This window comes from Mesoplodon densirostris, chromosome 18, assembly GCF_025265405.1.
Source record: "Mesoplodon densirostris isolate mMesDen1 chromosome 18, mMesDen1 primary haplotype, whole genome shotgun sequence".
NCBI lineage: Eukaryota > Metazoa > Chordata > Mammalia > Artiodactyla > Ziphiidae > Mesoplodon > Mesoplodon densirostris.
The window spans coordinates 27225361-27248056 of record NC_082678.1 but is presented as its reverse complement, the minus strand read 5'-3'; the positions used below and the strand labels follow the sequence as shown (position 1 = coordinate 27248056).

Below are 22696 nucleotides of genomic sequence, written 5' to 3'. Positions count from 1 at the left end.
ACCTGCATAGGTGAATGAAGGAGAAACACTTTACAGTCAGAGAAAAAAAGCATACTTAACATTTAGGATTATCAACCACTGCCGGTTTTCCATAGTATATTTCATTCCTGATTTTATCTGAAAGAGATATGATGACTACCACCATTCAAAAAGTGGTACTTTATTAATAAGCTCTTGGCTCATCTTTGAGGTAGATTTCGGATTTAAAATAGACTACCACACTGCTAACCACTTCACCTGATATTTCTCAATAACATAGAGGCTTCATTCAAGAAACCTACTGACTTATAATTACCTGACACCCGGTGATGAATCAAGGATTTGTGGGGCCTGAACCTCATCTACTTTGGGAAATCCTAGCTAATAAAAACAGGCAAAGTTATAAATAGAAAAATCGCTAGGACCCCTCTCAAGACCTTGGAAGGGACCTATGCAAGTGAGGAGCCCTGAAGCCTAAGGTTCATTGAATTCAGGATAAATCCACCTCAGCTGGGGCCCTTTTCCAAACTTATTTAATGCAAGCAACTTATAAACACCCCAGTAATATGTCATTATAGGTAGTAAAATGATTTAACTCGAGGGTGGCATCTTCCCTTGGTGGCTTGCCTTTGGTAAGAGATGCAATAAAGTTTGTATCTCACCATGGCAAATGTTTCCTAAAGCAACTTAGCTTTGTCTATTAGAAACACTTAGTCCAAAACAAAGACTTACTATACTGTGACCGTCTTTTGAAAGTAACTGTGAATGAGTCTTCGGAGTACAGTACTAATTTATTTACAACACCAGATAGTTCTGATTCTTTCACTACCTTTTTCTGTCATTTAAGAGGAGCACAAATTCCAAAGGAACAACTTGGTGCCTCTTCCATTACAAATCTTTTCTAACCTACCACCCGTTTTCTACTTCATCACCCCCCTCCCTCACCTTGTTACCCTGCTGCATAGATGCTAGAATGGCTCTCATATATGTTTTCCCATCAACATCCATATTTCTCCTTCCAGTATGAAAGCTTCTTGGGGACAAAGTCCCTGCCCTATGCGTCTTTGTATCCCCAGCACTTAGTAGAGTGTTCACAGACAGTGGGCAAGGCACTCAGTGAATGTTTTGGAATGAATTCATTAATTTTTAAACTGTGATTTATTTATTTATTTCCACAATGTATTGTCCTGTGTTGCCTACATAACTATAGTGAAACTCTGATTCTTATAAGGAACTCTTGGTGTTCTGGGATGTTTAGGAAAGGTGGTGAGTTTCAGACGTTGTACTGACGCTACTAAAACCTCCTGGTGAAGGGACCTCACGAGCCTGCTCTCCGGTGTGCTAACAGAAGAAAAACCGACCCTCGGTGCTCTCTCCCCAAGGTAGGCGTCAGCAAACTAACAAGGGAAAGGAAGGAGGCCGCTAAAGATAGGCATCTGCAGGAATTGTTAACCCAGCTCCAGACACAGCCTCAACACCTTCATTAACCCAAAATGTGGGAACTGTGTGAAACTGGATTTCTGAACCACAAGACAGGTAAGAGAGTCTTTTCCAAAGCCAGGTGTACAAGAGCTCTTTCCCTTGAGTCTAAAATCGCCTTCGGGCCATTGAACGTACCCACTATCATTTCCTTGTGCCATGAGAAATCAGAGAAGTTTTGAGCTGAAGGGGTGGAAAACCCACACTTCTTATTGAAGAGTAGTCAGCAAAGAAAACATATTGAATTAGGCCACAGCAAAGTCTTTTCTTTATATTTTTCACACTACAGCTGAACACAAACAACGTCTTTTTCCATACCTCAAAGGTTCCTATTGGCCACCGATAATTCACTTCAGCAATATATGCTTTTTTGAAAAATAATGTTCTGGGTGGCTGGGGAGAGCCCTGTGGTGGGTGTTCAGGAATTCTTTCTGCTTTACCATTTAAAAGAGCTAATGATGGTTGGGGAAGCACCCACACCCACTGAACCACACCCTGCTCAACTTAGTTCTCTGCAGCTCTGTGTTGCATACATTTTAAGCAGTTAGGAACTTTGCACATGAAAAGGAATCAAAGTGAAATTCAAAAGTGGAAGTTCCTGGACCATTCTCATATTGGAGAGGCATCCGTGGGATTCCATGACAATGCTAATCTGAGTGTTTTTGTTTGGTGCCTTTAATTGACCATGCCAAAGATCAGTACTATGGAAAGCAGAGCCTTTCATATATATGAGTTAAACAAGTCTCTTGGCCTCTTTGTACCTTAGTTTCCTCATTTGAAAAAACAAAAATAAATGGCTCTCAAGACATACTTTCCAGAATTCATACTGGGCTTACTTACACCCAGCTAACCAATAACTGCATGATTGTTTTTACACACAGTTGTTTACATGTATTCATCTTCTATTTCACTTACAACTTGTGTAAAAACTGCATTCCATGCCAGGCCCGAAACGTTCCAAAGCTCAGTTCTGTGAGTAAATTGCAACCAAGATTTCTACAAAAAAAGACACGAGCAAAAGAATTAGAAAAACAGATATTCTTTCAGAACATTTATCCATTGGCAATAATTCTCATTTATATATGATGAAACGTAACATCACTACTCCCTCCATACACTAAAGAAATCTCACTGTGGGAGATATTATGATTTATACTTTCATGATTATATATGTGGTGCATTAGATACAAAATACTAAATGCTCATTAAATACTTGTGTTAAGTGATCTTTATTTCTCTAGCTAGGCAGCACTATTGACAGTTTGGGCTGGATAATTCTTTGCTGTGGGAGGCTCCCCTGTACACTGTTGGATGTTTAGTAGCATCTCTGGTCTCTGTCCACTAGATGCCAGTAGCGTATACAGTTCTGACAAGCAAAACTGTCGCCAGACACTACCAAGTGTCACCTGTGTGCAAACTCACCCTGGTTGAGAACCACTGCTCTTGATCCTGGGGGATGTTGGATGCTCAGCATGATCCTGCTCTGTGCTGGAACTGTCACCTCGGGATACAATGGAGACTGAGCTACAACTTCCTTAAGGAGCTCTGGAGGCTGAGGTGGGGTCTTCTGCTGGACTGGAGAAGGTTCAACCTCTTTAGTGACCTGTGGATTTATGGGAAGTGCCAGAGCCAGAGATTTAACAGTGACCTTGTACAAGTGTGACTGCTGAGCTTCATTGACCCCATGATGAACACATGGACAAACTACAACCTCCTTAAGTGTCTCCAAAGGCCGGGCGAGGGCCTCCTGAGGACTTGAAGTTTCTAGTTCCTCAGGGGCCTCTGAAGGCTGAGATGGAGCCTCCTGCGGAAGTGGAGGTGGTTCTACCTCCTCAGTGGGCTCTGCATGCTGAGCCTGGGCCTCTGCCTGGGGTGAAAAAGATTCAACGTCCTCAGGGGTCTGTGGATGCTGAGCAGGGGCCTCTTGATGAGGTAAAGATTCAGCCTCCTCAGTGAGCTCCGGATGACGAGTTGGGGCCTCCTGCTGGGATGCAGAAATATCTCATCCTCAGCAGAAGACTCCCTGTCGTGTAGCTTTTGGGTCATGTGTTCCTTGCGTGTGGCGCTGAGAGGCCTATACATACCCCTAAGCCAAAGTGGCCGCCTTCTCCCGAAAAAGCCCTCCTAGAACACAGAAAGGGAAATATTAATTCTGCATCTCCCCTGCTTTCTCTGGCCACAGTACTTTATCCTCCTCACATCTACCTGACTCTCACTTTCCCCTGAGCTTCTCTTACGCAGCAGAAATCCAAAAAAGCCCCTTGGAGGAAAACACACACTGTTAGTGTTGCATGTCACTTTTCATCTCTCTCACAATGTGTTATCTCTGCTTTCACTAGGACTAAATGGGGACCTCAGTCCATAATCACAATGAGCAAAATCACCACAGACCCGGGATCATGAAAATCATTGCATGCATGCTGGCCTTCCAGAAGTTCTCTGTGTCTGTCCAAAATGGACCCCAAGTGTCTCTGGAGAGATATTTGTATGTGGCTTAGCATGGAGCATAGGCAGGATTTTCAGCCCCGTTCACCTTTCTTTGCCCTTGGCCAACTGCCCTCGTGCAGTGAAAACACTTGCACAACGGCACTGGGCAGAAACTCGTTACTCCCTTAGACGCGCTTCACACCAGTCCGCTTCGGACTTAGTCGCACATGCAGCATTTGCTGCGGGTGTGGGTGTGGGGAGAAGGTGATTTTATTTTCCTGGCTGCTCTATCCTATACGTTGAATCACACCAAGTAAACACCTGAACCCAACGAGCAAAGTCATCTATAGCTCTCTGACTTTCACTCTGCAGGCTGTCACTCAGGTGTCAGTGAATTGTGGAATCCGTTTAAAGGCCACGACCAGCAGGGAAGCACAAAATACTCTTTTTGAATACAAATAGAAGAGAAAAAAATCACAGTGCACAATAAGTTTGTTTCAGAAACTACTTATGTCCATATAGTATGTGTCTACTCAACTGTGACCTAAAACGTAGCTCACAGCCCAAGCACAGTGTGTGATCAGTGGAGAAGTCCTCAGTGGAAAGGGACCATCTTCTTCTTGGTAATCACCAGCAGTATGACCATGGGGCAAGATAGTTTCCCTTTCTCTTTCTCCAGTTCCTTATTACAAAAGGAAGAGACAAACTACTGTCTAAAGTTTCTCCCGGTTAAAATTCTATGAGGTTTGGATAAAGGGAATAGAGAGTAGGGGCCTGAAAAACAGTAGGATGAGAAGGGAAGTTTTCTTGCCACTTTCCAGAAGGGACTCATATGTTCTACCTTTCGTCAGCTTTGAGTGAGGCCAGCCCCTAAATCCACAACCATGTGGCCCTCCCTACCCCAGAGCCTCCTAGAAGGCCTCTGGCCTGGCCTGATGCCTGGGAGCCAGGCATCCGCCCAGCAGGAACAGGTACAACCAAAACCTCTCCCCGTCCACCCTCTTTCCTTAAAGGACTAGTGAGAGCAGATGAATGTGTGCCAGTCCTCTTCTAACTCAGCTTGGGCTGCGGAGCTAATTCTGCTGAGAAATAAACTAGGGTAAACCATTAGGGTAATCAAGCGTTCTTCCTGCCTTTGCTGAGGAAACTGAAATAGATGAGTTCTAAGTTCTCCTCTAGTTGTAAATTTCTGCTTTCAAAGACCAATATTTACCTTCTGCTTCTTTTTCTATCTTCCTCTTTTGAAATTCTAGGAGAAGAAATCTGCTTTGAAAGAAAACAGGATCATGATTATCCATTACAACTATTTCCAAATCCTTATTCATTCCTTTTGACTTTAAATCTTATCTATCCAGTAAGATGATAACTCTTTCAAGGAAAGGAATTCTACCCTGTTTAAGAATCCTTTGACTCTTCCACAGTACCTAACTTAGGGTCTTGCATGCAGCTGGCGATATATTTTATTGACTGTTTTAGATAACGTTCAACAGATAATTCCTAATAAAAACTCTCAGAAGTAGGAAAAGAAAATAAAAGTATCTGGCAGAAACCTAAGCATTGTTCTAAAGTCAAGAACAAGAGTAGGATGCCCAATCATTACTGCTACTATTGAGCACTGTGGAGGAGGTCTTAATCAGTACGAAAAGAAAAACGAAGTATTGGAAAGAAGAGACAAACATATCTGCATATGAAACAAGGGACCCAAAAAGACCAAAAGAATCAACTGAAATTTTATTGGAAGTAACATGAGTAAGATGGCTCCATACAAAATCAAGAGATCAACATATTAGTCTCAATAGCTTTCCCATATAACACAACTAACTAAAAAACAGAAGGAACCTCCCGTTTACTATATCAATAAAAATGCATAAAGCACCTAGGAATAAATTTAGCCACAAATTTGTAAGACCTATGTGATGAAAATATTAAAACTTTTTTGAAGGACGTTAAGAAGTACTTACATGGCATGAGATACCATCCTCCTAGAATGTTGTAAAGAGGTCAATTCTCTTCAAATGAAACTAAAAATTCAATGCAATCCATTTTATAGCCAAAATAATTTTTAAATAAAACCTGGCCAGCTGACATTTGGTAGAGAATATATGTAAGAATAGTTATGAGATGTATGCAAAAGAAGGTCAAAGAGTAGGACCTTGCCCTACCAGATATAAAATATGTTATAGAGCAACTGGAAGTAAGCAGTGTGATATCAGTACTGGTACAGGACAAGATAACTGGATCACAGAACAGCATCCAGATGAAGATAGCATATTAGACCAGGGAAGAAGGAATAAACCATTCAGTGAAAGATTTGAAAAGAATCAGATCTTCATGTAGGGGGAAAAAGTTAGATCCCCTACCTCAACCACACGAACAAACAAATACAACAAATTCTGGACAGATTATAAAAGTACTTGAAGAAAATATTAGAGATGATTTTTACGTCACGAGGTGACAAAGGCCTGGCTAACAAAACCCACCCCACATGAGCCATGAGGAGAGGACAGGCAGATATGGTGGCAGACTGTCAACACACCTCCTACTCTTCACAGCCCTTGCCCCCTTTTCCCCTGGACTGTTTGTCTGCTTCTTGTTGACTTATAAAACTCTTGGGAGTTCCCTGGTGGTCCACTGGTTAGGGCGTGGCTCTTTCACTGCTGTGGCCCGAGGTTCAATCCCTTGTCAAGGGACTAAGATCCTGCAAGCTGCACAGCATGGCCAAACCCCACCACTTCGAAACAAACAAACAAAAACTCTTTATGGTAAAGAAATACTGGCTTTCATTGAATTTCAGTGTTTCGAATATTTCCAGTGTTTTTGTCTCTAAGGAGACAAGACAAAAGAGTGCAGTAGGGAGCACCAGCTTTGCAGTCGGGTGAAACTGCCTTCTGCTTTGGGTTTGGCCGCTGGGGCCTTACACTGATCTCCTTCATCTATGAGGGAGGGATAGTAATATCATCCTCACAGGACTGTGGGCTTTAAATCAGACAATATATGGAAGACTCTTCATCTTACGCTTGGCATGAATCAGTGCTAAGCTGGTGTCACAGACAAGATGGTGGAATATATCAAAGGCTCTGCTTGTGGCATCAGGCTCTGAAGGCTCTTTCCCACCAGAAGATTATAGAAATATTGCTTTTATTTTCTTCTAATACCTTTATGTGGTCTTTTTTCACATTTATGGATATATGTTTATTTAAGATGAAACATGGGGATCTGCTATTTACCCCCCAAATACTTAGGCAGCTATTCTATCACCATTTATTCATTTTCTTCCACTGATTGCAATATTAAAAGATGACATTTCAAAAGTCTTAAGAACACAGGGGTCATATTGCTGGACTCTATCCTACTTCAAATAAATATTCGGTTGAATTATTCCTCACTGTGGAATTGACATAACGCCTCATCTCTCTTCCGTTGAACACCATTATTGTCTACCATAGGAAGAACACTGCATGGCCCCTGTCCTCCAAAAGCTTATCGTATATGTGGGGAGAGGAAATAACGGTTAGGACTCCTCGCTTTCACTGCCGAGGGTACAGGTCCAATCCCTACTTGGGGAACTAAGATCACACAGGCCCAAACAAAACAAAACAAAACAAAACAAATGCAAGAAGTTAAAAACAATAAAAAGGGGACTTTACAGAAATTCTAAAAATGCCAAAGGCCATATGCCACCTGAGATGTAGAGGGTACAGTCTGGGCAATGGCCAATGACTAGCAAGCTAGTCCCCAGCCTCCTAGGCTCAGAAATCATACTCTTCCTCACCAAGCGAGAACTCACGTCTTCCTGTTGTGGCAGTCTCACTTGAGCAATATCACAGGATTGATCAAACATCAGAATGCCAAATTATTACTTGACAATGAGAAATACATCTGTTCTACACACAGGGCATCTGTGTCTACACAAGCAGAGAATTACCTTCTGTGGGGACAGGCCTCCGTGGCACACTGAAGCACAATCACAGAATCGAAGGCTACTTGGTGACAACAGAATTAGAAAAGGAATCAGCGGAGTCCAGAATTTAATGGGAAGGCCTGAGGTAACTGGATCCATCCATCTCCTCAACAGGCAGCCTGGCTAGTGGGCCTGACTCTGCAGTTATGCTGCCTAAGGTGCCATCTCTACTCTTGGGCAATGTGAGGATGGGCACTGCCCATGTTGGTCTCTCCTCACCTTTTCTATGCTTTCACTAGTGACCAACCCTCCTGCAGATAGACACATTTCTCTTTAGAAGTTAGTACATCATGTCAGGTTTGATTCAAGTGTGATAGGCCAGGAAGCCATTGGTCCTTACACATCTCTGCTCAGCTCCATGATGTGCTGACCTTGGTCGTTCTCTCTTGGGGGGCTGCCTTTCAAAAAACTGCTTACCACTTTTGTGAGTTCTGAGGGGAGGGGACTGCTTTGCTATGGCCCCTAAGAAATGGTGACAAACCTCACAGGACTAGGATCAGGAGGGCTGGGGTATTCAGGGAAGGCTTTACAGAGAAAGATATCTGAACTTGAGTTGGCTTTTCAGAGATTCATAGGAGTTCCACAGGCAAAGCAAAATAAAGGAATTTTCGATGGACAAAGGCACAGACAAAAGTAGGAATGGGTATGGTGTAACTAGCGTATAGTGAGGAGCTGCTTTGGCTGGAATGGAGGGCTGCCATTACAGGAGAAAAGATAACTAAAGTAATGTGGAGTGGTAGGGTAGAATCAAGACTGTCAGCCTATTAAAATCACTCTTTTAATGTTAGCAACTGCCTGCTGGAAAAGTAATAAACCACTATGTAACTGAACAAAAGGTAAACAGGCTAGCTCCAGGAATAGGCTACTATAAATATTTGAGGGTAGCCTGCTGCAAGATTTTACTTGCAGTGTTTTAATGGAACCTATCTACACAATTCCTAATACACCGGAGAAGAAAGCTGCTAAGTAAACCTGAGGAATTGACGAGATCACACTTTTGTCTTTTAGGCATGTCCTTTTAGCCCTCCCAGGGTGACTGATAGCTCCTTGAGTATGGAGATCCTATATCTCTCATCACTTCAGCCAAGAAGGAAAGAAATCAACGGTAGAATGAGAGTGACTGGTGAGGACCTCAAATCAGCATACTTTCTTGAGTTGAAGAAAATTTACTATCATGTCAACTCTGGCCTTCTTATAAACTTCACTTGTCAAAATAGTCCAATAGCTTGTTATCATGGATCCAATTCCATAGGGATCTCCTGGGAGTGAAGTTCCTTTTAAAAATCCTGTGGGGACTTCCCTGGTGGTGCAATGGTTAAGGATCCGCCTGCCAGCACAGGGCACACAGGTTCGATCCCTGGCCTGGGGAGGTCCCACATGCTGCGGAGCAACTAAGTCAGTGTGCCACAACTCCTGAGCCCGTGCAGCTACAGCCCGTACTCCACAACAAGAGACGCCACCTCAGTAAGAAGCCCATGCACCGCAATGGAGACCCAACGCAGCCAAAAAAAAAAAAAAAAAAAAACAAAACACACACACACACACACACAAAAACATCCTGGGAATATACTTTTCATTAAAAGAACAAAGTGTATGTCAGTCCTCATGGCTAAAGGGAAGAATCAAGTAGTAGCAGGTGGAAAGGTGGATTTGATTCTCAGTTTCTGGGTTCTGAATCTGAATTAATTATTGTCCTTACCTCAATGAGACAGAGAATTCTAACACAAATCGTCACTACTACAGGTACAGATACTGCCAAGATGAGTTTGTTGTTATAGTCATAACCTGGAACTCCTTTTGTGAGCTAAAGAAATATATCACAATTTTTAAAAACAAGGAGATAGGGGCCTCCCTGGTGGCGCAGTGGTTGAGAGTCCGCCTGCCGATGCAGGGGATACGGGTTCGTGCCCCGGTCTGGGAGGATCCCATATGCCGCGGAGCGGCTGGGCCCGTGAGCCATGGCCGCTGAGCCTGCGCGTCCGGAGCCTGCGCGTCCGGAGCCTGTGCTCCGCAACGGGAGAGGCCACAACAGTGAGAGGCCCGCATACCGAAAAAATAAAAAATAAAAAAATAAAAACAAGGAGATAGAAGGGATGAAAACTTACGATTCTTCATCCTATTCTAAACGATAGCTAACTATTCTTAAACTACTATGAAACCCAATCCTTCCAGGCGAGTAGCTTCTATAAGAACAAGCCAAATTTAATGTTATTAGTCTTATCATTAGCATTTTCTTCTACAATTTATCTACAATTTATTTATCTTGTGTTATGTCCTTTTCGCGTCTACCCTAGGAATAGTGACACACTCTCTCAATGAGCAAAGTTGGAGATCACTGTCTTAGCCCGTTTCATGGCTGAAGATAAGATACTGACTAGGAGCCCGTGGTATTCCCGCTTGGGCACGTTAATGGCATGTCCTAAACTGAGTAAAAGTCCAAGTCCCACGTGTCAGGGGTTATCCTCACCTCACTTGACTCCTGCTCTTTCTGCTCACTCTGGGCTTCTGTGCTCTCACTGATAGAGTTGTCAGCTTTCCACTGGTCCATATCCCATTCCGCTTTGGACACATTTACTTCTTGCTGCTTGCTGAGAAGCTTCATCAGGAGGCCTGTTCTAGAGATGAGGTTGGCACAGGCCAGCTGCACGTGGGTGTCCGAGCAGTCTATTTTCAAAGTCTGGATAACATGAGAAATGAGCCTTTGCACGTCATTGTTGGGGATGAGGGACCAGAGCTGCTCGTTTAGCTGAGTTTCAACTTGATCACCCGGGGATGCGAGCCCTGGGAAAGTGAAGCCTGTGGGCTTAGAGGATAATTCAGTGACCATGTTGTGGTGCTCCCATTGTGTTTTGTTGCTGTGTTGAACAGCTGGCATACTGTTGTCTGCAGCAACAGTAGAATGTGCAGTGGAGACGTTCCTATGGCTAGTGTTTCCAGGGCTGGTTCCTCCTGGCAGAGTAGCGTTTCCTGTAGAAATAATTGCTTCAGAAACATTTTGTGCAGTATTGTTTTCTGAAGTAGTGTTTTCTGCAGAAGGGTCTGAAAGAGAAAATAATTCTGGAAAAGGATTTTCCTGAGAAGTCACTTCTCCTGAAGATGAAACAGCCTCTCGTGGAGGGGAATTTATGAGACTCCTCACGACAGAGAACGGAGGGCTTGCAAGCATCACTCTATCAAGTGAACTTTTCTTTCTGAACTTTCAACTCCCTTTTTTCTTTTTTCTTTTTGTTTCTTTTTGCGGTACACAGGCCTCTCACCGTTGTGGCCTCTCCCGTTGCGGAGCACAGGCTCCGGACGCACAGGCTCAGCGGCCATGGCTCACGGGCCCAGCCGCTCCACGGCATGTGGGATCTTCCCGGACCAGGACACGAACCCGTGTCTCCTGCATCGGCAGGCGGACTCCCAACCACTGTGCCACCAGGGAAGCCCCTCGATGCTTTTTAACTTTGGGTTTTCTGTGGACCCGATGAGACCTAATTTTATGGAAGATGTATTTTTTTTTCCAGAATGTGAGATTAACTCGAAGTCCTTAATATTTCTAACCCTTGCCTTTGCATCTTCGAAAACATGAATAGCGTTGGATAAGTCTTTTGATTTGCTTTTAACCTCAGATGGGGATTTTGGCGGGATGGAGGCACAAGGCCTGCCCTTGAAGTACGGTTTGAGGGGAGAGGAGCCTGCGGCCTTGTGTTCCTTTATGAATGAAGACTCTGCATCGGAGGACTTTCCCACCAGCTTCCTGGGCCTCTGCACCATGAGGAGCTGTTTCAGCTTTCTTGGGGATGGCCTCCTGAGCTTTCATTCTTTGGCAGTGTTCGCCACAGATGGCTGGGCATTCTGTTTCCTCCTGACGCTCTCATCTCCCACTGCTTTGAGGTGCATTTTCTGTATGCCCCTTGAGGACCTTGTTCACTCTCACCAGCTTTTCCTCTGTACTCTCAATCTTTGCTAGGCTGTCTTTCTGTGGTTGGGCAGTTTCTAATTTCTTTTGAAAGATGTAGCGTGTAAACATGGCACTTAAAAGGTTGCAACGCGTACACGTGGCAGGTTTTTCTTCCTTTTTAACCTCATCAATTTTTTCTTGAGTTTCTGCATCTAACAAATTTTCCACAAAATGGAGTTCCCTCAATTTGTTTTTTTTAGTTGAATTGTTGGGTACAGGTTTAACAGAAGGGCTCCTTGTATTGTTTTTCAAAAGGCCCAGCGGCATATGTCCATCTTGTGTATTTGAAAAAAGAAGTTGAATGAATGGTAATAATGTTGATTCCACATCTCCTAGATTTCCCTCTGAGATATAAGGCAGTATGTAATTTAGTGTACTGATAATATCACTTTTATTATTAAAGTCCAGCTGCTCATTCATGAAGCCTGACAAGCTGACAGCACTGTTAGGTGAGGACATCCTGTCTGACTCAATAGTCAGCTCGGTGCTGTTGTTCTCCTTCTGGGCTTGTAACACCTTCATCAACGATCCTCCTGCATTCTCTATAGATGTTTCTTCATCTGTCAAAAGAGAAGGGACTGTTTTTGATCATTGAAGACTGATGGGACAGCCTTTTGTCAGTCCACAGCCAAAGAAATTAGGAATCAGTCAAAGTTTGAGTGCCACTTAGGAGAAAAAGAAACCCACCCTTAAGCCTATGACTGGCAACAACAAAATGTGAGAAAGGTCTCTCTTGAAAAAGGGGCTATCTACTCAGAAAATTCTGTAGCGTGAAATATAGGAACTATATTCAGGATTACTCCACTGGTTCCCAGGGGCCAGTACTCAAGAAAAGCCAAGGCTGGAAGACAAATATTCCCCTAATCAGCTGGACTCTCTGCAGATCTACTGTGACTCCTCACATTCATATACCCCATCCTGTCCTGCCTCAAAGGCACGGGAGTGTGAGGCTTCCTCTCTCCACCTCTTCAGTGTGCTTGTGTTCTTGCTGCTATCACAGATCTCCACGACAACCACCGCCGCTAACAGGTCGTCATCTGGACATGTCCTTCTCCAACTACCCACTGAGTCCTTTGCTTAGTCCCTGCTTCTATATATCCCAGTCCCCATAACAGAAGCCTCTATACAGAAAAAAACACTATGTCCGCCCTGGCTCTTTGCTAAAATTTGGGCAGGGAGCTCGGGTATAAGTTAAGAGATTTGCCAGATTGTATGCCCATGTGGAATGTTCAACAAATCAATGGAATAATACTTGAGGCCCTAAAATGTAGACGGGAAAAAGCAACTTCTGTCAGATGGCTACTTTGCTTTCAATTCATTTTACTTCTAATATTTCCAGCTCTACTTGGGGAACCATCCAAATCTTCTGACTGTGTGAAGGTAATGTGTACCAGTGTGTAGCTGGGCTTGTCTCCCAAAAGGATTAAAAGTATTTTTGGTGAGGGTCAAAGGAGGAGGGAAGGGTCATGAGAAAGGAGGAGCAGAGGCTAGCAGAGAGCCCCAAACTGGGGACAGGAGATCGGGGCCCTAGGGTCATAGCACTTAACACTGCTGATCTTGTTTTTCCTCACCTGTAAAAGGAGATTAAAAATGCTTTTTCTGCCCACTTCTGGGGGAGAAGGGAGTAATATAATTAGTAAAAAAAATGTTTGGGGGAGTTCCCAGGTGGTCTAGTGGTTAGGACCCGGCACTTTCCCTGCTGTGGCCCGGGTTCAATCCCTGCTGGGGGAACTAAGATCCCACCAGCTTGGTGGCCAAAGGAAAAAAAAAAAAAACTGTGTTGAAAAATCAGCAATATTGTCTTTATATAAGTGGCAAAGTGTTATTATTTATGATGTGCTCTAGATCACTGAAAGAGACCTGTATTCAAGCTACCTGGGCATGAAAGCACATTTTGGAAGTCATCAAGTTAGTGCCCATAAATCTAATATATAGAAAAATCGTTGAAAGCCCCTGAGTGTTTTATGGATAGAAAAACTTGCGATTCAGAGCAAGTTCAGAGCTGGACAGTCAAAGAAATAACTAGCTCTCCCATGCATTAGAAGGGCTTGGTAGCAGCTTCTGGTTATGGAACCAGAAACTCTCAGGCTCCAGATAGGACATAAAACAGCATCACTTGCACTCTTTATAAAATTGCAGAAACAAACCAAATAAACAAAAATATATTTACACCTGTCTTATAAGACAAAGGGTATTTGAGACCTAATGTATATAAAATCAGTTTACAAACTGTGATGTACTATGTGAATAAGTTGTCATTTGCAGAGAGGGCAGCATAGGATATGTGGCCATTAATGTGAATTCCCTTCCCCCTTCCATTCCTTTCTCTGGTTCCTTTACATATGCAGATCAGTTACATTATGAAGCTAATAATGTAACTGAGCTCTTCTTAGCTTAATAATGTAACCAAGAATCTGATTTTTAGCAAGGGGGTAATTCTTAGAAATTTAGGGAGCTGGAACTCTAAATGAATGTATTAAAATAATGTAATTACATCATTAGTTTTAAAATGTATCATCCTTGATTAAAAATAACAAATTAAATTAAAAATTAAAAATGTAGGGCCTCCCTGGTGGCGCAAGTGGTTGAGAGTCCGCCTGCCGATGCAGGGGATACGGGTTCGTGCCCCGGTCTGGGAGGATCCCATATGCCGCAGAGAGGCTGGGCCCGTGAGCCATGGCCGCTGAGCCTGCGCGTCCGGAGCCTGCGCGTCCGGAGCCTGTGCTCCGCAACGGGGGAGGCCACAACAGTGAGAGGCCCGCATACCGCAAAAAAAAAAAAAAAAAAAAAATGTATTATCCCGCAATTGAGACTCACCACAACGTGTGACGTCCCTCAGGCGTTCACTGTCACAACGCAGCTTGACTGTCTCACAGACAACCTCAATAGTATTTTTAAATTGGCAGAGGCAGCAGGCCCTACGGCTGGGTAAGATCCTATAAATGGAAACACAGGTAATTAAATTCGTGGTAAAAGAGTTACCTGAGTAGGTAGAAGAGGTAGGCCAAGGCCACCACAGACCAGTGCAAAAAGGAGTTCTTGGGGCATATGGACTATAGAACTGGATAGGGGCCGGTTGGCCAATTGCTGCCCTTGACAGTTGGAAATAAATATAGAGGAGGAGAGAGGTGCCCAACAGAAGGATTAGGATGGCAGTAGGTATGATATGCCTAGAAAAAAGGGAATAGCGATTAGAATTGGGTGACACTGAACTGTAGTTTAATTCAGAAGTATCTCCTTCCAACCCGAAAGCCTCACTTTGGGTTGAGAGTACACAGGAAGAAGGCAGACTTCTAAGAAGAGTATGAAGAAGACCGCACATTCTGGAGTCACTTTCTCAGTTCCTATTTGTGAGGAGTAATATATTAGAAATTATTCTAGTAATAAAAAAGCATCATGTGGCTAAACAATAACAGAGATCGCATTGACCAAATCTGGACAAAAGGAACATTCCAAAGAATAACATTATCATTATAATAAGGTATAACGTAGTTAATTGAAAAAAAAGCACATGAGTTCATAATGATACTCCAAATGAAAAGTGGGGGAGCTCTTCTTTATAGAATAATGTCAGCTAATAAATGCAAAAGGAAGGATAGAATTAGGAAAGTGTTATTTTGCAACTATCAATGTAATAATCGATTCAGACAAGGATTATCATTGATGCACAGTTGGGTGAAGAGTTGTTTGAAAGTAGGATCTTCACTGATCCCAAGGATCACCCCACATATTATTTATCAATTACCAAGGGGAAAAATAACTTTACAATGGAGAGATATGGAATAGACCACCTTAACCAAGTGATCAAACTTAGCACTGGGCCACCTCAAGTGATGAAGTATGAAGAATACATCACCTATATAGTATTCTTCCCCAAAATGTTTACTTTGAATCTAATGAGGAAACAGACAAATACAGATTGTGGGGCAATTTACAAGACAACTGGCTTAGACTCTTCAAAAAAGCCAATGTCTTAAAAGACCAAAAAAAATAGTAGGGAAAAATTCTAGATTAACGGAAACACAGACATGACATGCAATGCCTAATCTTTAATTGGATCCTGTATCAAAACAAAACAGACTTAAAGAATATTATTGGCTTCTGGCCAAGATGAAGTACAAGGGCCAACTTAACCTCCCAGCTGAAACAAGAAAAAAATCAGATGGAACATAATGAAACAACAGTTTTCAAGAAACTGAACCTCAGGCAATACATTTCAGTGATTCCCGAGGAGATGGGAAATAAATGAAGTGATCCCTATAATTGCCCTTACTTCTCTGAGAGAGTATCCACGTCATGGTACAGGGAAGAGAAGTCCAGACAGAGACTAGTGGGCTCCCTGACAGACAAAATGGAGATAAGGGTCTGGGAAAACCAAGGTAACTAGAGTTCACAAAGCAGAGTATCAGAGAGAAAAGAAGTGCACAGACAAAGAACTCTGGAGATATGCAGAGGGATCTCTTGAGAATTCAACAAAGTATGGGTCAATACATTTGTGTGAGGAATAACTTGATGCCAGGAAAAGAACCACATGAAAGGATTAATAAGAAGAACAACTGGATATCACACAGGGTTGTAGGAATAGTACCTGTTCCTACAAGTCAGACTGGAAAACCTCATGATACTCAGAAAGGACTTGTCTCAGTAGTTGCAAATAATGAGCTCCAGACTAAAGGCTACTTGGACTCCTACCCAACGAACCTTAAAAGCTAGACCTAAAAGAATACAATTGTTTTGAGTAACCTAATTTCACCCAAAACAAAGCCCAGGCATTTTACAGGAATATAAATATACATAGCACACAATAAACTAAAACTCACAATATCTGGGATCATATGAAAAATTGCATGCAAGCATGCAAAGAAGTAGGAAAATATGACCCATACTGAGGAGAAAAGGCAATCAATCAACAATAACCCATAATCTATACAGATGTTAGAATTGGCAGAAAAGAACTTTTAAAAGGTTATTATACATGAAGAAAAGTTATTATAACTGTATTTCATATGTTAAAACACCCAGACTAAACACTGAAAATGTTAAGTGTAGGCATGGAAAATGTAAAACAGACCTAAATTGAGCTTCTAGAGATTAAAAACAATGTCTAAATGAAAAAGATATTGCAGGAGGTTAAAGGCTAATTAGACACGGCAGAAGGTCAGTGAACATTAAGGCATAGCAACAGAAACTATCCAAAATGAAACAAAAGGAGTAACAAAACAACAACAAAATGAATAGAGCCTCAGTGACTTGTGCAACAACTTCAAGTGGCCTAATACATGTGTACTTAGAGTCCATGAAGGAGAGGAGAAATATAAAAATTTGAAGAAATAATAGCCAAAATTTTTCCAAATTGGTAAACACTATAAACCCTCAAAGTCAAGAAGATCAATGAACTTTCAGCAGAAGAAACATGGACAAAACTACACCAAGGCACAAAAAATAATCGAATTGCTCAAAACCAGCAATAAAGAGAAGAATTTAAAAGGAGCCAGAGGAAAAAATTATACACTACATACAGAGGAACAAAGATAACAATGACAGCAGAATTCGTGCTTGAAAAATCGTAAACGAGAACTCAGTGGAATAACATCTTTAAAGTAGTGAATTGAATTCTATCGAGCTAGAATTTTATACCCACATCTGTCAAAACAAAAGCAAAATAAAGACTATCTCAGACAAACAGAAGCTGAAAGAATTCATTACTGGTAGACTTTCACAATAAGAAATGTTAAAAGAAGTATTTTTAAGCAGAAGGAAAATGACACCAGATTGGAATATGGATCTACATAAAAGATTAAGAATACTGGATACATACAACAATGAAGACCCAATTCAACCAAAAATAAATAAACAAATTAAGAAAAGAAGGGAAAAATCATATAATCACTGCAATAGATGCAGGAAAAGAATGAAAACATCTAACATACATTCCTGATTAAAGAAAAAAAAACAGCCCTCAGTAGACTAGGAATGGAAGGAGACTTCCTCAACTTGATAAATGACTTCTACAAAAAACCTAACATCATACTTAATGGTGAAGGACAAAGTACTTTCTCACCAGGATCAGGAACAAGGCAAGGATATCTGCTCTCATTGCTTCTATGTGACATGGCACTGAAGGTTCTAGCCAGTGCAATAGGGCAACAAAAAGAAAAGACACATTCAGAATGGAAAGGAAGAAGTAAAACTATCTTTATTTGCAGAGAACATGATTATGTCGAAAACCTGATAGAAGCTACGAAAATGCTACTGGAACTAATAAATGAGTCTATCAAGTTTGCAGGGTACAAGATCAACATACAAAAAGATGAATTTGTCTCAACAAACAATCAGAGATCAAAGTTTTAAAATGCTACTTATAAAAGAATCCAACATATAAAATACTTAGAATAAATCTGACAAAAGACTTGCACACTGAAAACTGTAAAATGTTGCCGGGGGAAATTAAGAAAGACCTAAATAAATGGAGAGATATAAAGTATTCATGGATCAGAAGATTCAATATTGTTGAGACATCAATTCTCCCCAAATCGATTTATACATCAAAACCCCAGTAGGCTTTTCTATAGACATTGACAAGCCAATTCTAAAATTCATATGGAAATAAAATTTAGAATAACTAAAACAACTTTGCGAAAGAACAAAGTTGAAGAACTAACAGTAACTGATTTCAAGGATTATGAAGCTACACCTTCAAGACATTGTGATAGTAGTGTAAAGATAGACAAAAAGACCAAAGGAACAGAATACAAAGTTCTGAAGTAGAGAGATGTGGAGAACTGACTTTCAGGTTCAAAGGCATTTCAGTGGAGAAATGATAGTCTTTTCAACAAATGACGCTGGAACAACTGAATATCCAGGTGCAAAAAGAAAAAAAAAAATGAACTTGATCTAAACCATATACAGAAGTGAACTCAAATTGGTTCAAAGATCTAAATGTAAAACATAAAACTATAAAACGTCTAGAACAAAACAGGTGAAAAATTTTATGACCTTGAGTTTGGCAAGATTTCTTAGATACAACACCAAAAGCATAATGCAGAAAAGAAAAAAATAGATAAATTAGACACCATCGAAATTAAGAATTTCTGCCCTGCAAAAGACACTCCTGAGTGAACGAAAAGATGAGTCACAGAATGGGAGAAAATACCTAGCAACTTACCTATTGGATAAAGGACTAATTTCCAGAATATAGAAAGAACTCTCAAAACTCCAGAAAAATATAGCTAAAAGATTCAAAGATATACAGATGGAAAATAAGCATATGAAAAGATGTTTGACATGATTAATCATTAGGGATGCTACAGTGAGATACAACTACACACCTACTAAACTACCTAAAATTAAAAATACTGAGCATAGGGCTTCCCTGGTGGCGCAGTGGTTGAGAGTCTGCCTGCCAATGCAGGGGACACGGGTTCGTGCCCCGGTCTGGGAAGATCCCACATGCCGCGGAGTGGCTGGGCCTGTGAGCCATGGCCGCTGAGCCTGCGCTCTGCAACGGGAGAGGCCACAACAGTGAGAAGCCCTCCAACGGCAAAAAAAAAAAAAAAAAAAAATACTGAGCATAGCAAATGTTGGCCGCAACGTGAAGAAAATGCAGCTCTCGTACACTGCTGGTAGAGATGTAAAATGATCAAACCACTATGGAAAATGGGTATTTTTAAAAAACTTAAACATACACTTACCAATGATGCAGCCATTCTACAGGCAGGCATTTACCCAGGAGAAATGGAAGTAGACATCCATACAAGACTTGTACACAAATATTCATAGCAACTTTATCTGTAATAGACAAAGACTCAAACAACTCAAATGTCCATCAATGGTCAATACATAAATGGTGGTACATCCATATAAAGGAATGCTATTCAGCAATAAACAGAAATGAATTACTGATATATACAACAATATGGATGAAGATTAAAATAATCATGCTGGGTTAGAAGCCAGTTAGAAAAAAGTATACACTGTATGATTCCATTTACATAAAATTCTAGAAAATGCAAACAGAAAGCAGATCAATGGTTGCATGGCGATTGGGAAGTGCAAGGAACGATGGGAAGGAAGAATTACAAAGAGACATTAAGAAACTTTCTGAGGTGATGGACATTTTGAGTTTCGTGATGTCTTCATGGTGTGTATGTATGTGTGTGTGTGAACACAGATTATTGCATGTCAATTATACCTCAAAAAGCTGTTAAAAGAAATGATATTAGATAAGAGAGACAATTGGGGAAATTTGAATAGCAACACTTTATTAGGTAATATGATTGTGTAGGAATTTAATTTCTTCAATACTGTGTATTAACAGTATCGTGGTTACACAGGGAAATAGTTTTTAATATCCAGAGAGGAGGGCATCTAGCTGACAAGAGAGGGATCGCAATTGTGGCAGATGGTGTGGGACACTGAGGAAGATGAGGCTAGAGCAGTGACCAATGCGTGACGGCACAGTGAAGACAGTCATTTGTCAGGTGACCTGACAAAGACGGTTGGAAGAGACTGCTAAATGCAGGGCCGTTTCCGCATACTAATCTCACGCAATCCCCTCAACTAGCCTTGGCGTAACAGAAAGTTTCTATTAGCTTGCCATATTGGAGGGGGGATGGCACAATTTAAGGTGCAGTAGGTTGTGTAATAAACTGTCACCATAGGGTCCTACAGAAATAGTTTTTTAAACCGCAAAAAAATAAAACTTGACCCTTCCCTCACAACGTATATGAAAATTAACTTAAAATGAATCATAGACCTAAATGTAGCTATACAACGTCTGGAAGAAAACGTAGGAGAAAATCTTTGTGATTTGGGGTTAGACAGTGGGGTCTCAGAGAAAGATTTCTTAGATTAAGACACAAAAAAGCAGAAAGCATTTAAGAAAAATTGCTAAGGGACTTCCCTGGTGGTGAAGACTCCGAGTTCCCAATGCTGGGGGCCCGGGTTCGATCCCTGGTCAGGGATCTAGGTCCCACATGCATGCCTCAACTATGAGTTCGCATGCCAGATCTAAGAAGCCCATGAGCCGCAACTAAGGGGCCCATCTGCTGCAACTAAGACCCAGCACAACCAAATAAATTAATTAAATAAATATGAAAAATTAAGAAAAATTGCTAAATTAGAGTTCATCAAAAATTTAACACTTCTAGCTTTCAGAGACACTTTAATATAATGAAGATAAGTCACAATCTGGGAGAAGATATTTACTAAACACATATCTGAGAGCAAGGACTTTTTCCGTTGCTTTTTATATAAAGCACTCTTAATTCTCAATATAAATATCCAATTAAAAAATGGATTTGAACAGACACTTCATTTAAAAGGATATTTGCACATGAATAGACACTCAACATCATCAGCTATTACAGAAATGCAAAATGTGGCAAAACCCACGAGATTCATCTACACACCTACTAGAAAGGCGAAAATGTTTTTAAAAAACACATATAAGGATCAGGTGAAGATGTAGAGCATCTGCAACTCTCATAGACTGCTTGTGGGAAAGCAACATGGCACAGGCACTTTAGAAAACGGTTCAGCAGTTTCTTAAAAAGTTCAATAGGCACTTAGCATATGATGAAGCAATCCCACCCTGAGGTATTTTACCCCAAAGAAATGAAAACATATGCTCACACAAGACATATATTCACACACACACGTGAGTGTTTTCAGAGGCTTTGTTCATAATAGCCAAAAAACAAGAAGAAACTCAAATGTGCATCGAACAATGAATGCGTAAACAAACTGTGTATCCACACAACTAGAATACTGCTCAGCGCGCAAAAGGAATGAGCTACTGACAGGTGCAACAAACCAGATGAATCTCCAAAGAGACTGGCTAAGTGAAAGAAGCCAAAAACAAAAAGCTACATACCACATGATTTCATTTATCAAATATTCTGGAAAAGGCAACATTATACGGACAAAAATCAGATTGGTGGTTGCCAGGGGCTGGTAGTGACAGGAGGATGCATTGACTACAGAGGGACATGGGGGGTCTTTTGGGAGTGCAGAAGTTTTCTTTACCTCAAATGTGGTGGTGGCTACAGAACTATACGTTTGTCAAAACACATCACACTGTATATTTAAAAAGAGTGAATTTTGTTAAACGAAAATTATACATAAATAAACCTGACTTAAGAAGATAATCAAACAAACCTAAAAGTACAATTGAGTGAAAATCAATGTAAGAAAAATCAACTTACAGTGTTTCCAATTCAAGGGTCATCATGAGGATGCTTTCCATTGCGGTAAGTGACACTTGTGCTGTTCCCATGTCTCTGAAGGAGAAGCCCAAACATGCATGATATAAAACCCAAAGACAAAATTTCTAAACTGAAGAAGATACTTAACATGTGATTCCTTCCACTTTGGCTTCTTACTTGCCATAGATGATAATTCCAAAGAGCTCTTTTGGAAGAAATTTAAATTTGCATCATCAAATTAATGACCTTGGTGCTGAACAGTACAATCATTTTCTATGATCCTCACTTCTCATTTTCAATTGCATCTACCTCTTTTGATCACTCTTTTTTTAAAAAAAATAATGTACCCCTTATTCCTTTCTGCTTTCTTGGATAAATACTATTCCTATATGCATCTTCATGTTCCATATCTATATGTGTTCTTCAACACTGTTCTCATCCTCTGCTGGCTCTCTTACCCATATATATTCTTTCTTAATCCTTTTCTTTGCCAATAACTCTTATTTTCAATAACCCAGTTAAAATCTAAATTATGACTGTTTAGCCAAAGTACTCAAGTTTTGACGAAAGTAAAAAGGAGCAGAAATTATCTCATGAGCCATGAAACTCTTACAATACTTACAAAGAGTTTAATGCTGGCACTTTAAAAAGACCAGAATCTTCAACTGTTGGCAAAGGATTACGATTGAGAATTCTGAAAAA

At 41.1% G+C, this 22696-nt stretch overlaps 1 protein-coding gene across 1 annotated transcript in view; it reads right to left on the bottom strand.

Annotated features, from left to right (window-relative positions):
* The window catches only part of LOC132479145 (uncharacterized), a 302289-nt gene that overhangs the window by 213694 nt on the left and 65899 nt on the right, over positions 1 to 22696 (bottom strand). The window contains 13 exon segments of the mRNA XM_060082726.1: positions 2374 to 2454; positions 2865 to 3061; positions 3170 to 3325; positions 3444 to 3582; positions 5099 to 5148; positions 9546 to 9650; positions 10314 to 11060; positions 11292 to 11345; positions 11348 to 11744; positions 11746 to 12349; positions 14607 to 14725; positions 21995 to 22069; positions 22617 to 22688. Of these exon segments, the coding sequence (XP_059938709.1) occupies positions 2374 to 2454; positions 2865 to 3061; positions 3170 to 3325; positions 3444 to 3582; positions 5099 to 5148; positions 9546 to 9650; positions 10314 to 11060; positions 11292 to 11345; positions 11348 to 11744; positions 11746 to 12349; positions 14607 to 14725; positions 21995 to 22069; positions 22617 to 22688 (2796 nt within the window).